Below are 15,012 nucleotides of genomic sequence, written 5' to 3' on the forward strand. Positions count from 1 at the left end.
AAATTTTTATGATAAAAAAAATACTTTAAAAAACTTTCTCATGTGAAATTCTTAAAAAAAAATTTTTTTTAACTGAAAAATTAATAAATCCCGAAAAGAAGACTATAAATATGTGTCTAAAACATTATTTTATCAAAAAAATTAAAAAAAAAAAAAATACTTAAAAAAATTTCTATAAATAATTTAAAAAAATTTTCCCATGTTAAATTTTTCGACTAAATTTTTTTTTATCATAATTAAATTGCTAAAAAAAATTGTCAGTTTTTAAAATTAATTTCTAAAATGTAAAACAACCTTGCTATAAAAAGGAACAATAATTTTGGTACACTTTTAAGTATCTCGCGTGGGCAGTATACAAATAATAAAATAATAAAAAAGTATACTCGTAAGTATTTGTGATAGTATTGGTATATGTATATATATGTAAGTATGAGTATATAAAGTAGGGACCTTTCTCTTTGTTCAGCGGGGACGGTAGATGTGGAAATTGTTTCATAATGAGGGGTCATGTTAGAACAGGACGTCGAATAGTCTTTGTTTTTGAATGTCCCTTGGGGTCCTGAGTGAGCGTTTTACCACACAGGTAGAGAATGCGGTCCGTCGTACCCGATTGAGGTAGTATTTGTGAAGAATACCCCCAAGCAACGGCAACGGCAACGTCTTACCTTGGTCTTGCTCTTGCTTATGAGGTCTCAGTCTTCGGTTGTGTCTTTGTTTTATTTTTTCTGGCCCGTGCCCAAGCCCGAACATTAAACAACACGGAGCATTAAACAACTAAGCCAGAAGACCTACTACACGAGCTTGAACTAAACCGGCAACTGCTGTATTATACACACACAGGAAGCCTTAGCTCATTTTTGAGCCGGCGAATTTACTCTTCTTCATCACAGTCATAATCATCATCATCATCATCTTTACTTCTTCTTCTGCTGCTTCATCCCAGTAGAATTGTTCTATATGCCAGTCGAAAAGTCCTCGCCTCAATACATACAAGAACTAGACCGTACACCTTGATAATGGCTTCATCCTGTCGATAAACTGGCATCAGTGGGAGGCCAAAATAAAAGAATTATAATTATATAAAAAACGTTTCATCTAACCGTTAATATAACATAACAAGAATAGAAAATTTTAAGACCACCTATTCTCCCTCTACTCTTCTTTAGCTTGCTTGCTTGCTTGCTCCTTGTCATCTCATCTTCATCTTCTTTATGCGGTGTTCAACAGCCCGACTAACCTAAAGACAATTTAACATTTCAGGTAGTCGGAATCTCAAACTACTCACCAACAAATATGCTGACTTGGACAATTCATAAGAAATAATAACAATAACCATTTGTCTCTTTTTCCACCCTGAAAAACATGCTAATGCTTTTTATCCGTCATTCACAGATTCCCCGAAAGTGTTTAACGATTTACGCATCGGGAACTTTTTATTCTTGTTCATGAAAATTAAGTTAGCTGACATTTTAAAATTTTTTGAAATTTTTTGTTTAATAAATTTCAATTATACATACAGTTTTAAAAAAAAAATTCACATGTAGAAAACTTGAAAAATGACAAGTGTAATTTTTTTAGTTGTAATTTAATTAAAAAAAAAAATTAAAAATTTTTAAACGTCTGCTTACTTCAGTTTCATTCAATAAATTCTAAAAATGATTCACTTGTCATTGTTACTTTTTTAATAAATTATAATTATTTTATCTAATTGTTTAATCTTCAACTGCGACGTAAGCCGTTAATAATTATTTGAATATCTTCTCGCCATCTGTGATCGGAATTTGTAATTTTTATTTGCGCGCGCATTTTTATTTTCAAATTATTTTTACATTTTTTTTTTTTTTTAAATTAAATAATTGTCATTTTATTTTTTTTTAGTAATTGTTTTTATAATTTTAATAAAAAATTTCTTAAGTATTTTTATAAACAAATTATTAAAGTACTTTGTAATTATCTGTTTCTTCTTTAAATTATTTTTTTTATTGATAAAAAAAAATATAACTGTCAAAAAACTTAAAATCATTCCCACGTGATTTAGTTTAATTTTTTCCCGCGTGGTGGCAGCACTTTCTGTATAACTTTTATAACACTGAAGTTGACAGCTATTAAAAATTTTTTAAATTGACAGCTGACGGCTAACTTCAGTATAATATGCGCGCGCAGAAAAAAAAAAGAGGTTAGAGGTTAGAATCGACTGTTAAACGTTTGTGGTCGTCGTCATTAAATAGTTGATTGTTGACTGCTGCTGCAAGTTGGTAAACAGTAACTGGTAATTATTTTTATTAAATAAAATATTTATAAATAATAAATAATGGGTTCAAATAAACGTCACAAGTCTGATAAAAATAAGGAATCAAAAAAGAAAAGACACCGCAGCCGTTCGAGGTCTTACAGTCCGGATACAGAGAAAAGTGAGCGACATCGTCATCACAAAAAGCACAAGAGGAAAGAACGCAAAGATTACGACAGTGATGGTGAGTATTATTATTATTACTATTATTATTAATTATATATTTTAAAATAAAAATATGTGATTGATATTAATGAAGTTTTTTTGGTTTTTTATTACATAAGATTATTTTCTGCAGTGGAAATAGTGACGACTCCGCCACCTCCGCCGAAAATATCAAAGAACCACGATGCTACCCCGCCTCCACCGGAGATATCAAGACCGAGGACACCGTCACCACCAGCGCGTTCCAGCGGATCAGGTGGAAATTCTACTCTGTCGATGTCCATCGAAGAGTCCAACAGGATTCGTACCAAGTTGGGGTTGAAGCCTCTGGAAGTTAATGCTGCGCCGTCCAAGGATGATCCGGCGAAAATAAAAGATGACTTGGGGGAATTTTATCACAAGCCCGCGCAAAATGTCGCGGAAAAAATTCAAACTGAGAAGGTTAGGGAGAGGATCAATGTCCAGAAGCAGAAAAGAATGATTGAGACTAATTTGTCGAAGATCAGAACTCTAGGTGATGATGATTCTGATGAGGATGCTCTGGCTTGGATTGAAAAAAATAGACAGCTGCAGGAAGAGAAGAAGAAAGCTAAGTTAAGGGCTAAGCAGCTGGATCAGCTGGATGAGGAGTTTGGAATTGGAGATCTGGTTAAAGAAGAGGTTAGAAATGATAGGAGGGCTGCTTATTCTGATAAGGATCTTCGGGGTCTTAAAGTTGAACATAATATTGTAAGTATTTTATTTTATTATTATTAAAAAATATAATTTATTCTTAAATAATAATTATATTAATTTTGGAGTTTGAATTTTATTATTATTATTATTATTATTATTATTATTACAAAATTTTAAAAATTTATTGAACTAGAAATTTAAAAAATTTATTTTATAATAATTAAAGATTTAATAAAACATAAAAAAATTTTTTTAGGAAACATTTGCCGAAGGACAAACAGTAATTTTAACTCTCCAAGACAAAGGAGTCCTGGATGAAGGTAACGACGTTTTAGTAAACGTAAATCTCCGTGACGACGAAGTCTACCACCGTAACGTAAAGAATAAACTGAAAAAACCGGGTTACGACGCTTACGACGAGGATCACTTCGACGAGTTTGGCCTGCCGAATAACCAGGTTCTTGAAAAATACGACGAAGAAATTGAGGGTGAGAAGAAACAGAGCTTTATCCTGGGGATAGACAGCGCCAAGGAAGTCCAGCAACGTCGTTCTGAAATAGTAAAACAGCGATTAGCTAACAAGCGTCTTGAAAGTTTAAAATTACAGGAGCCGAAGTTGGCCAGCAAGTATTACAACGAAGACGAGCTGGCTAAGTTTAAGAAACGTAAAAAGAAAGTAAGAAAAATAAGACAGAGTAAAACTCTTAAGGCGGATGATTTAGTTCCTGATAGCACTGATTATCTGCGAGATTTAGGGAGTCGACGACGAAAGAAGCCCGAAGAGACCAAAGTCAAAGCTAATACGTCAGACGCTTTGGACGTTGCGGACTATGAATTGCCGCCTAGAGAGTTATTGAATGCCAAAATCGAAGATGATGAGAAGCAGCCAGTGGTTAGTCGGGCTTTGAGTAAAAAGAATCGGCTGAAAGATTCTTCGAATTCTTTTAATGAAACGCTGCTTAATTTAATTAAAAACGAGCCGGGCAATGAAGAGAAAAATATTTCAGGTAACTATTATTAATTTTTCTGTAATTTTTAATAAAAGTTAGTTTTAGAAATTTCCAATAGGTGGCACATGGTCGCTAAATCTTCTCTTTAGAAGAGAGCTCTAAAAAATAATATAATAAAAATTTTTTTTTTTTTGGTTTTTTTTTAAGGATATTAATTATAATTATAAGAAATAATACCTTTATATAATATTTACAATACTTTTTACATATTTTTTATTCATTAATTTTTTTTTAGAAGGTTTTAATAATTGTTTAATTATATTTATAATTTCAGGTAACATCACGCTAAATGCGACGGCTGAATTTTGTCGGACACTTGGAGAGATCCCGACTTACGGATTGGCAGGTAACCGAGAGGATGACGACCGGGAGATGATGGACTTTGAGTACGAAGAGCCTAAAGAGGAGCCGGTGGAGCTGGAAGACCCGGATGATGGTCGTGGAGCTTGGAATACTGTGAAATTAGACGAAGTCAAGCGCGAGCCAGTCACTCTGGAGGCGGCTATCCTCGACGCAGAGCCCTCTCTAGGTCAGGGACTCAGTGGCGCTCTTCGTGTGGCCATGAGCAAAGGGTATCTTGATCAGGAAGACTCCAACAGGCCTTCCGCGAGCAGGTTCGCGCATCTCCAAGCTCAGAATTATTCTATTGAAGACAAGACTTATGGAGATGATGACAAGTTCGGGCGCAGGGATAGATTTAATGGACCCTCCTCGGACTTCAAAGAAAAAGAAGGCTTCAAGCCTAATGTCAAGCTTGAGTACATTGATGATGACGGCCATGTGCTCAGTTCTAAAGAAGCTTTTAGGTATTTGTCGCACAAATTTCACGGGAAAGGTCCCGGGAAAAATAAAGTCGAAAAGAGGATGAAGAAAGCTGAGCAAGAAGTTCTCATGAAACGCATGTCTTCGACTGATACTCCTCTGGGGACGCTGAACCTTCTTCAGGCGAAGCAGAAGGAAACACAGTCGCCTTTTATTGTCCTTAGTGGGAATAAACATATGCAGGCCACTTCTATTTCTAAGACCAAGCATTAGATTTGATTTTTTAATTTACTAGACAGGTTTTCAGTCACTTAAGATTCACTTGGAAATTCTTTATCACAATTTGTAAATTTTTTATTACTTTAAAAATTTATTTTGAAAAAATCAGCAGTTTTGTAAGAAGGAATTTAGGTAATTGTTGATGACAATGAAGTTAGCCGACATCTGAAAATTTTTAGAATTTTTTTTGTTGAAAAAATTATTAAAAAAAAAATTATTTCTTAAGCTAACAAAATTTTAAATTTACAAAAAAATTAATTTCTTCTCACAATAATTGTCATTTTTTTCTAAATAAATTTTTTTAGTGTTTACAATCTTGAGATTTCATTTTTGATTGTGTAAAAAAAAAATATTTGGGTCATATACTTTGTAAAAATAAACAAGAAAAAAATAAACGCCAAAACTAATATTTATTTTCAGATTGATACATTTTTTTTAACAGAACACCAAAAACACAAATACAATTTATATTAATTTTTTTCATCAATTGTACTAGTTGTATTAATTTTAAAAGTATATTTCCATTATAATAGATAATAATAGTGCGCTTAGACAATTATGATAAATAAAAATAATAATTATAATATTGGCGTTGAGTTTACTTTTAAAAAACGGTTTAAAAATAAATGCATAATCACTGGATTTGTTTATAAAATTCTACTGCTATTTACTATTTATATTGTATTTATATTTATATTTATAATATATATTTATATTTATATGATACATGTAAAAAAAGACAACAAAAAATGAATTGAGATGGTTATTTGCAATATCGTTAACATATCCTGAGTACATTTTAGCGATACTATAAATCACATACGATCGATGCACGGTTTTTTTTTTTTTTTTTTTTTTTTAAATTAAAAATTAACAAGCTCTTGCTCTTATATTTTTCAGATTTTCCTCCTCGAGGGTTCTCGAGTCCACATGGAAGCATGCTACCCTATAATTTAAATTAACAATCGCGAATGTTCGCTTTTTTTTAATTCAAGCGTAGAATTGATTTTTACAAACATTCCAACACAATTTTTTAAAACAATAAAATTCTACTGGAAGTTCTAAGATGGATTTAAATAATTAGTTTTTTAGTACACAAGCTAATTATTAAGCAGTGGAGCTAGTGATTTAAAAATACAGTAAATTACTTAAAATTTTAGTGATAATACCTCTGATTAATTCTATTAATATTTATTAGTGAATTAATTAAAATCCAGAGATTAAAAAATTTTTATGAAAATTAATTTAGCAGATTTTTGACATTAAAAAAAAAAAATTTTTTTTTTAAATAAATTAGTGCAAAAAAAATTTAATTTTTTTGAACAAATTTGGTTTTTAAAAAAAATTAAAAATAATTTTCTGAACAAATTTTTTTCTCAAAAAAATTAAAATAATTGTCAAGTCTGTTAAATTTAATATCATAAAATTTTCCACTGGATTAAAAAAATCTTTCGTTGACTAAAAGCTCTCAACAGTAGCAATTAATTGATTAATTAATAATCTAATTATACATGATAACAGTAATAAAAACTTAAACAAGAAACGAGACCATAAAGTATATAATTTTTTTTGTTCATCCAACTCATTCGTTCTAAATCACAAATAACTGTTTAGCGAGCACCAAGTCTCACTTGATACATCATTACTTTCCTTTATTTTTTTTTAATTTAATTTATAACTTATAAGTGTTATCATGAAATAAATCTTTGGCAGTTTATTTATTTAAAATAAGAAATTTTGACAAATGCTTTTAATATTATGACTATGTATTTTTTTTTTTTTTTTTTTTTTTTTTTTTTAATAATAAATAAGTTGTAAAAGTTAGTGTAAAGTCTGAGTATTTATAACACTGCAACGCTTATTTTATACTAGTACAATAACATAAATTATATTATTTTAGATAATAATGTCATATTATTTTCACACGTGGCCTAATTGATAATCCGTATCAAGTATACAATTTTTTTTTTTTATTAAAAAAAAAATTCTTTTTTTTTTTTTTTTTTTCCTTGGGGTAAGATATGCAGAGAGATAATTAAAAGATATGTATCTAACAAACTGATTATTTAACAAACAGATGTTACCAATCTTAAGTCTTGTGTATGATAAATTTTCGGCAGTGTAAAATTTAATAATTATAAATGACAAATATATTTTAACAATAATGAAGATAAAAAGACCGAATTTAATTTTAAAGCTTCCATTAACATTAACATTAATAATAATTTAGCTAAAATTGTTTATCTGTTTAATCGATAATTATTATTTATTTCTTCTCTATTCCTTTCTTTTAATACGATCTCTCTCCGTGGAATACATTGATTGACATTATATTGACACAAATCACGAGAAAAAAAATTAATCTAAGACCTACTAGAACACGCGAGACACTAGACGTTACTATAGATATACTCTTACTCATACAATTAATATTTATTTTTATTTATTTATTTGTGTGTTACTTCTAAAGTTATTTTTTGGAACGTGATATCTATTTGGCACTTATTGACTTGCCTATTACTGATATTAAAAATTACTAGTTCAAGTGCCACGGGTCTCTGTTCTAGTGACTCTAATTAATTTTATTTTATTTATTTATTTTATTATTTATCTTCTTCTTCTTCTTTTTTGTTTTTTTTTTTATTTCTCTTACACCAACTCAACCGCTGAATTTTTCTCATACAAATTTAAAAAAACTATTGCTCTGACAAATTTATTTTTAAATCTGTTTTTTTTTTTTTTTTTTTTTTTTTGTACCATTAGACTTTGCCACGCGATTATTTGGATGGCATCGCTTTTAACTTTCCAACCGGCAATCCGTAAATCAAAATTATTAGATCCAAAGTGAGATAAATTAAGTAGGAATTCAGTCATATTAAATTCTTGTATAATAATTATAGTAATAATAATAATAATAATAATAATAATAATAAATTCTTAGCTGAATATAAAATAATAAAATATAAATCAAAAATATAATTGTTAATGATAATATCAGTAATAAAAATTAATTAAATACGCTGTCTTATACAAGTCGTACCTTTACTCTTTTGAGCTTTATCAATTTTAAGAATTCTGTTTTATATCAATTGATAACTTACTTGTGTATTTTTTTTTTTTTTTTTTTTTCCACTGGCCTCTTCTATATTATTAAAAAAGCTGAGCAAATCACGACCTTGCGTATCAGTATATTTAATCCATGGCAGGTACATACTTTTCAGAGTGTTTTTGCCTTTTCCAGCAAATCGTTTATGAATTTCTATAAAAAAAAAAATTTTTTTTTTAATTTTTTTAAAGAAATTAATGTAATAATAATAATAATTATTGATCTAGTGATAATTAATTTTACACTCCAATAATTATAGTAAAATATTACCTTTACATCATGGGGTTTTTTAGCATCAACCAAAAGTTCCTAAAAATACAAAAATAAAATTAGAAAATTATTAATTAAAAATAAAATTTTTTAAAATAATTTTTTGGACAATTTATTTATTAAATATTGTAAAAAAAATGACTAAGTGACTCCTGGTTAGTAAAAAATAAAAAAAAACTTACTTGTAAATAACTTCGCCTATGGTCGTCGCTATCCATATCCAACAATTCATCAATATCAACCTCAACTTCCCGACTCTTGCCATTATCACTCTAAAACAATAGAAATAAAATAATAGAAATAATAGAACAAAGAAAAAAAAATAAAGCAGTAATTAATATAAATATTGGTGTAATATAAATTACCACTGATTCATAGAGCTTCTGAAGCTCATCAAAGAGCCACATCTCAACGGCGAGTCTCTTTCTAATTAAAGACATCTGATGTGAACCATATTTAGCCGTGAGAAATTTCTCACGTTTTTCTTTAACTTCACCTTTTTCCGTGAAAGCCACGTGCAAATTAGCACGAGCCGGGCTACGTTCTGCCGTCAATACACCTCCGACTCCTTCCATTATTTAGCAAACAATTTTATTATTATTATTATAATTATTATCACTATTCTTCTTACTCCAGGGATTATTTATTACTGTTATCTGTCAACAAAGGTAACAAATTTAATTTAGTATTAATTTAATAAAAAACCGATCGATAATTAATTTAATTTCTAAAAATTTATAGCCCATAAATTGATGATAAAATTTTTGATCAAAAAAAAATTTATATTTTATGACACTGAAGTTAGCGGTCAGCTGTTAAATTTAAAAATTTTTTTAATAAATCAATTATAATAAAAAAATGCTTCTAGAAATTTTTATTTGTAATTTTTATTAATTTTTACAGGTGAAACTTTTTAATTTAATTTTTTTTTTTTAATAATTTAATTATTATAAATATTTAAAAAAAATTTATGACAATTTTTTAATTTTTTTTAACAAATAAATTAGCTCCAAAAAATTATTTTTTAAAAATTGCATTTTTAATTTTAAAAAATTTTTTAAATTAAATTTTTTTTGTAACAAAAATTCTTAAAATTATCAACTATCTGCTAAATTAATTTTTTGGAGCAAATTTATTTATTAAAAAAAATTCCAAAATTATCAAGCGACAGCAAACTTCAATATCACAAAAAATTTTAATATCTGTCAACTTCAGTGTCATTAATTTTCATTATATTTTATTATTGTTATTTATACTATTGTTGGACATGGAATTTTAACATCCTGTAACACTTTTCTTTGTGTTGCTCATATAACATGCATGCACACATCCTACATCCATGTAATGATAATAATTATTATACTATTTACATTGCATTAACATCTATATTTATATTTACGTTTGCACAAGTGCTAAATGCTAATTATACTTACAATAAACTCTAATTTACTAGCCCGGTATTTTGTTTTATTTTTAATGAGATTCTTAACCAAATACTAATTCTATTTTGCATTAAAAATTTTGCCAATTACCAAACGTTAATAACAATTTTTAAATTTCACTAAATTATTTTGTAAATAAACACCAACATCGGTAATAATAATAATAATAATAATACCAATAATAATAATAATGAATAAAATAAGTAACAAGCAAAACTCTAATCGCGTCTCCTGACAATTCACTTGACGATTGACAAGAGTCTGCACCAACAGTCTGCTCGCTAAGTCTCAAGTATTTATTTCAATGTACCTTTTTTTTCCACCGAATAATAAAATGCTTTTTAATTTATCAGCTGTTTCATTGGCTGTCACAACACCGCGCTCCGCCAATCATTTCTTCCCAGCTGATCCTATATCTTCACTTAAAAATCCGCCTTAGTGTTTACATTGTAGTCAATGACACTAAAGTTAGCAGACGTTAAAAATTATTTTAAAATTTTACAATAATTTAATTATTATAAAAAAAATTAAATTAAAAAATTCCACATGTAAAAATTAATAAAAATTACCAGTGAAATATTTTACAATCATTTTTTTATTCTAATTGATTTATTAAAAAAATTTTTTAAATTGACAGCTGACAGCTAACTTCAGCATTATTGTAGTTATTATTGTGCCTCCAATATTTACTGATAAAGTATTTAACGACAAATATTACTTATTCATCAAAAAATAATTACAGTAATTAAAAAAAATAAAATTTCTTTTTTTTTTTTTTTTTTTTTTTTTTTAAAAAAAAGATAAACAATAAAAATAAAAAAATTTTTTTTTTTAATTGATGAAATATTAAAATCGATATTAATTAAATTCATAATGCATTTTTTTTTATTAATTGTCAATTAATGCTTGTAATGACGACTTCAAAGTGCAAAGTTGGACATATTGTTAATTAGTTAATTAATTTTTTAAATTTAGAGTGAAGAAATTTTTTTAATTGTGTAAAAAAATATTGTTTGGTATTTTGAAATTTTTTATTTTATTGTTTAAATATTTATAATTATTATTATAAATAAATAATTGAACTTTGGACAATAATTTTGATTAATACTGAGTCGGTAATTTATTTAAATTATTGAAAAATGAATCAAAGACCAGATTCATCACAGTTTAATCAATTCCAGCCAGGATTCATGCCAAGGTAAGCTTGATGCTCATCAGCCAAGTATTTTAATCTCTAAAATTTGTTATCAAAATTAATTAGGTAGATATTTGATAATTTTTAGAATTTTTTTAAATGAAATTATTAAAAAAAAATTAAAAGAAAAAATTCCACGTGTAAAAAATTTTAAAAACTATACTTGCAATTTTTTTAATAATATTTTTTTTTATATTAACAGTGGAACTTATACACCAGGAGCTGCTCTACCGCCTCTCCCTCCAAGAGCAGTAAATCATGGAACTGCTGGCTACAATCCGTTCATGCGGAGTTCAATGCTAGGTTACGGCGGCTACGGGTACACAAGTGGATTTCCCTTTGGGCAATTCAACCCCGGGTTCGGGTCCCATCCCTATGGATCCAGCTACGGAGCGGGACCCAGCGGAGACGTAGAGAACAGGATAATCCAGTTCGCGGAAGAAAGCACGAGGCCGGCTTTCCAATCGATTCAGTCAATCATTACTACGTTTTCTTCTGTAACAATGATGCTGGAGTCGACGTTCATGGCCATGACCAGCTCCTTCCGGGCGATTCTTAGTGTCGCTGAAAATGTAGGAAAAGTTAGGTCTATGTTCGTGCAATTGTGGAATACTTTTGCGCTGATACGGTTCGCTAAATGGTTGTACAAATATGTTGTTTATAAATTAGGTAATTTTATTTATGTGATTTAATATTTTATTTAGAATAATTTTGTTAAAAATTATTAGAGAAACATTTATGATATTTAAATTAGCAGACATTTAAGAATTCTTTAAATTTTTATAAAAAATTGATTATTTATTAATAATATTATTAATTTATTAATAAATAAAAATAAATAAATTTTTTTCATCATAATTTAATTGTTATAAAAATTAAAAAAAATTTTTAAACGTCTGCTAAATTCAGTATCATGAATATTTTCAATAAAAATATAAATTATTTTATTTTTTTAATTAATTAATTGCTATTTTACATTGCAGGATTATCTCCTAACGATCCTAGAGACGAAAGCCTGTGGAAAAGCATCGAATCAGCTGCTGAAGGTGAAAAAGGACCATCAACATGGCCAATTCTTCTATTCTTCAGCCTCTTGGCAGTGATACCTTACTTAGTTCATAAATTAGTCAACAGTGTGCAGCAATCTAAGCCAGCAGCAGCAATAAATCCCCAGTTTTGGTTTGAATTGAACGAACCAGTGTACTGGGCGACAGCGATGTACGACTTCAACGCTGGATCCCCTGAAGAAATAAGCCTGAAGGCTGGACAGAAAGTCTGGCTTGCTCCGCAGTCCTTGCAGCCCAAAAATATGCCCGGGTGGTCGCGGGCAACTGACAAAACTCGAGTCGGCTTTATTCCTTCTAATTATATTAATGTTGGAGCGCAAGTCACCAGGAAAAATGACGCCGATGCTTCTGCTTCTAGCTCAAGTACTAAAGACTTGGAGGAGAGCTACAAAGACGCTAATGTTGAGGCTAAAAGGCCAGAATCTTGTAATGACGAACCTCTGGTTAATAATTCTGAACATGCAGTTTAAAATTCAATGCTAGAAAATTCTTCACATGCCAGTACAGTGTTAGTGGAATTTTTGATAATTTTAGACTTTAATAAAATAAATAATAAGGACTAATTTATAAGTAATTATTATTTATTTAAATAGTGGTTTGTGTTGTTAAATATTAAAACTGTAAGTCGTGAAATGAATTTTTTATACGCTTGAATTTTAAAAATAATCAAACTTTTAATTAAAAATGACGATGATAGTTATATTATTTCTCATTAATTTAAAAAGACAAGTAATTTTTTTTTAATTAGATCAAATTCACTATGAAAAATTATATATAATTTCAAAATATTAGAAGAATAAAATTAAAAAAATTTGTATGCCAAATAATAAAATATAAAATTATTGTCACTTTGTTTTTTTATTTTGGAAATAATTTTAACTAAATTTCAAAAATATTTTTGAGTAGAAATTAAAATTGCATATACCTAATTTTTAATAAATAAAAAATTAAGGATTATTTTGAAAATTTTGTCTTAAATAAATTTTTTAATTAAATAAAATTTAAAAAAATTTTTTTCTTCGTCAGATAATAAAAAAATTTAGACTATAATTCGATAAGTTTACGACATTTATTATCATTGAACTTGGTAACGTTTATTTACATCGAGAAAATCAATAATAATAATCATCATTAATTTCCATCATATATTATTTAAATTGCCGTTATTTTCACTGAAGATAATAAATAATAATTTATCCCTCTAAAGAAAATCCCTATAGAATAAATTGAGGATCCATTATTCATCTACAATAAAATAAAGGACGGGATAGATCGGTCTTGTCGGAAATAAATCCACCCTGTTATTTAATAAGTAAATTAATATAATGTAATTTAATCATAATAATAATTAATGGATAATATTATTATTATTATTATTATTATTATTATTATTATCTAAAGTAACTGCAAACAATCGACTAATTTATGCGAATCTTTGTTGTTGTTTAATGATTTGTATTTTATAGTTAAGCTTTAACATTTTAGATAGGAGTTTTCTTCACAAGTTTGAACCAATGTCCACATTTACAGCGTCGTGGGATTCCTGAGTGTAACCACATCCAGAGTATACTAGTTGAGTCTTCCTCGCAAATACAACCAACAATGCGACTGTTGAATGCACTTGGTACTTCGTTGGGCTGGTCTTTGGTTCCAGGTCCGCGGACGATTCCTTTCATCATGAAGGGATCCTTAAATAAATTGAAAAAAAAATTTTTTTATTAATTAATTTTCTTTAGAAAATTTTTTTATCTTTGTAATTAATTTTTTGGAAATTAATTTGGCAGATTTTTAATTTTTATAATTTTTTTAACAATTAAATTAGAGCAAAAAAAATTGACTTGTAGAAATTAAAAAAAATTAAAAATGCAATTTTTAAAAAATAATTTATTTGTTAAAAAAAAAAAAATTTTTAAAATAGTCATTTAAATTTTAATTATGAAAATTAAATTAGCCATTTAAAAATTTTCAGATTTTTTTTTATTAAAAAAAATTCCAACAAAAAAAAAATAAAAAAATCAAAATTTCATTTATAAAAAACTTGAAAAACTGCAAATGCAATTTTTAAAAAATATTTTTTTATTCTAATTTTTTGAATAAAAAAAAATCTGAACATTTTTAGATGTTGGCTAATTTAATATTATTTTTGAATTAATAAAAAAAATAAATAAAATCTTACGTCGTTCCCAGATTGGTAAGCAAGAAGCTCACGCTTTTCAAGACCAGTCGCCAGATCCATAGGGTCAGGCATTTCTAAAAATCAAATTAAATTTATTGATTAATTTAAGACGATAATTATGGAGTTGTTAAGTGATAAATTGCGGAGAATAATTGTTATAAATAAATATTGAGCTGTAGGAGGCCATTGCAATGTCTCGTCCAAGTCCATCACATTGACTAAATTACATAATAATGTAGCTTGTGTTGGATAAGAATCAATGACATTGTGGTTAGCAAAATGATTATCAAGAGTAACGATGACTTACGGTCTTTACGGTATTTTCCACAGACTGGAGCCGTGGAAAATGTTCGGCTACATGCCTGGAATACTGCTCGTCTGCACAACGAGGCCATTTTAAAGATTTATTTTAATAAGTGTGATACTCGTCACTGTTTGCCGATCTCCGACGAATTTTACAGGCCACTGGGCACTCGAATGAGAGACTCGTCATCTCTTATTGTGTTTATTTTTACCTTTTTAACCCTCCAATTACCATCTGGAGGTAATTTGACAGCTCTGCAGTGACAAGGTGA

The 15,012-nt window shown here is 28.1% G+C and overlaps 4 protein-coding genes and 1 long non-coding RNA gene across 5 annotated transcripts; 2 read left to right on the plus strand and 3 right to left on the minus strand.

Moving 5' to 3' along the window:
• Nucleotides 1-369: 369 nt before the first annotated feature.
• On the minus strand, nucleotides 370-1,716 carry LOC141528984 (uncharacterized). Its single transcript, XR_012479489.1, has 3 exons — nucleotides 1,334-1,716; nucleotides 1,142-1,237; nucleotides 370-1,038 (listed from the first exon to the last, which is right to left on the minus strand). It is a non-coding gene; the product is annotated as an uncharacterized LOC141528984 (long non-coding RNA).
• Nucleotides 1,717-2,200: 484 nt separating this feature from the next.
• LOC141528637 (U4/U6.U5 tri-snRNP-associated protein 1) lies at nucleotides 2,201-6,051 on the plus strand. The gene is made up of 4 exons (XM_074244794.1): nucleotides 2,201-2,474; nucleotides 2,589-3,184; nucleotides 3,387-4,137; nucleotides 4,415-6,051. Exons 1-4 carry the CDS (start codon nucleotides 2,312-2,314, stop codon nucleotides 5,173-5,175), a joined length of 2,271 nt encoding a protein of 756 aa, XP_074100895.1. The 5' UTR covers nucleotides 2,201-2,311; the 3' UTR covers nucleotides 5,176-6,051.
• Nucleotides 6,052-6,950: 899 nt separating this feature from the next.
• LOC141528638 (protein phosphatase 1 regulatory subunit 14B) lies at nucleotides 6,951-10,271 on the minus strand. The gene is made up of 5 exons (XM_074244795.1): nucleotides 9,991-10,271; nucleotides 8,923-9,213; nucleotides 8,740-8,829; nucleotides 8,558-8,596; nucleotides 6,951-8,440 (listed from the first exon to the last, which is right to left on the minus strand). The coding sequence occupies exons 2-5, from the start codon at nucleotides 9,130-9,132 to the stop codon at nucleotides 8,399-8,401; spliced, it is 381 nt and encodes a 126-aa protein (XP_074100896.1). The 5' UTR covers nucleotides 9,133-9,213; nucleotides 9,991-10,271; the 3' UTR covers nucleotides 6,951-8,398.
• A 624-nt stretch (nucleotides 10,272-10,895) lies between these two features.
• Pex13 (peroxisomal biogenesis factor 13) lies at nucleotides 10,896-13,093 on the plus strand. The gene is made up of 3 exons (XM_074245655.1): nucleotides 10,896-11,197; nucleotides 11,397-11,863; nucleotides 12,178-13,093. Exons 1-3 carry the CDS (start codon nucleotides 11,139-11,141, stop codon nucleotides 12,729-12,731), a joined length of 1,080 nt encoding a protein of 359 aa, XP_074101756.1. The 5' UTR covers nucleotides 10,896-11,138; the 3' UTR covers nucleotides 12,732-13,093.
• Nucleotides 13,094-13,562: 469 nt separating this feature from the next.
• On the minus strand, nucleotides 13,563-14,913 carry LOC141529191 (cytochrome c oxidase subunit 5B, mitochondrial). The gene is made up of 3 exons (XM_074245662.1): nucleotides 14,745-14,913; nucleotides 14,438-14,511; nucleotides 13,563-13,949 (listed from the first exon to the last, which is right to left on the minus strand). The coding sequence occupies exons 1-3, from the start codon at nucleotides 14,830-14,832 to the stop codon at nucleotides 13,743-13,745; spliced, it is 369 nt and encodes a 122-aa protein (XP_074101763.1). The 5' UTR covers nucleotides 14,833-14,913; the 3' UTR covers nucleotides 13,563-13,742.
• Nucleotides 14,914-15,012: the final 99 nt, after the last annotated feature.

The sequence above is a fragment of the Cotesia typhae genome, unplaced genomic scaffold, assembly GCF_013202065.1.
Source record: "Cotesia typhae breed Kobodo isofemale line unplaced genomic scaffold, CoteBio_Ctyphae contig_44, whole genome shotgun sequence".
Classification (NCBI taxonomy): domain Eukaryota; kingdom Metazoa; phylum Arthropoda; class Insecta; order Hymenoptera; family Braconidae; genus Cotesia; species Cotesia typhae.

Coding starts and splice junctions, on each gene's coding strand:
- LOC141528637 (XM_074244794.1), top strand. CDS start 2,312: ATGGGTTCAAATAAACGTCACAAGTCTGATAAAAATAAGGAATCAAAA. Junction 2,475..2,588: donor CAAAGATTACGACAGTGATG/GTGAGTATTATT, acceptor TATTTTCTGCAG/TGGAAATAGTGACGACTCCG. Junction 3,185..3,386: donor TTAAAGTTGAACATAATATT/GTAAGTATTTTA, acceptor AAATTTTTTTAG/GAAACATTTGCCGAAGGACA.
- LOC141528638 (XM_074244795.1), bottom strand. CDS start 9,132: ATGGAAGGAGTCGGAGGTGTATTGACGGCAGAACGTAGCCCGGCTCGT. Junction 8,597..8,739: donor ATAGGCGAAGTTATTTACAA/GTAAGTTTTTTT, acceptor TTGTATTTTTAG/GAACTTTTGGTTGATGCTAA. Junction 8,441..8,557: donor AAAAACCCCATGATGTAAAG/GTAATATTTTAC, acceptor TTTTTTTTATAG/AAATTCATAAACGATTTGCT.
- Pex13 (XM_074245655.1), top strand. CDS start 11,139: ATGAATCAAAGACCAGATTCATCACAGTTTAATCAATTCCAGCCAGGA. Junction 11,198..11,396: donor CAGCCAGGATTCATGCCAAG/GTAAGCTTGATG, acceptor TTATATTAACAG/TGGAACTTATACACCAGGAG. Junction 11,864..12,177: donor ATATGTTGTTTATAAATTAG/GTAATTTTATTT, acceptor TTTACATTGCAG/GATTATCTCCTAACGATCCT.
- LOC141529191 (XM_074245662.1), bottom strand. CDS start 14,832: ATGGCCTCGTTGTGCAGACGAGCAGTATTCCAGGCATGTAGCCGAACA. Junction 14,512..14,744: donor TGGAAAATACCGTAAAGACC/GTAAGTCATCGT, acceptor TTTGATTTTTAG/AAATGCCTGACCCTATGGAT. Junction 13,950..14,437: donor CTTACCAATCTGGGAACGAC/GTAAGATTTTAT, acceptor AATTTATTTAAG/GATCCCTTCATGATGAAAGG.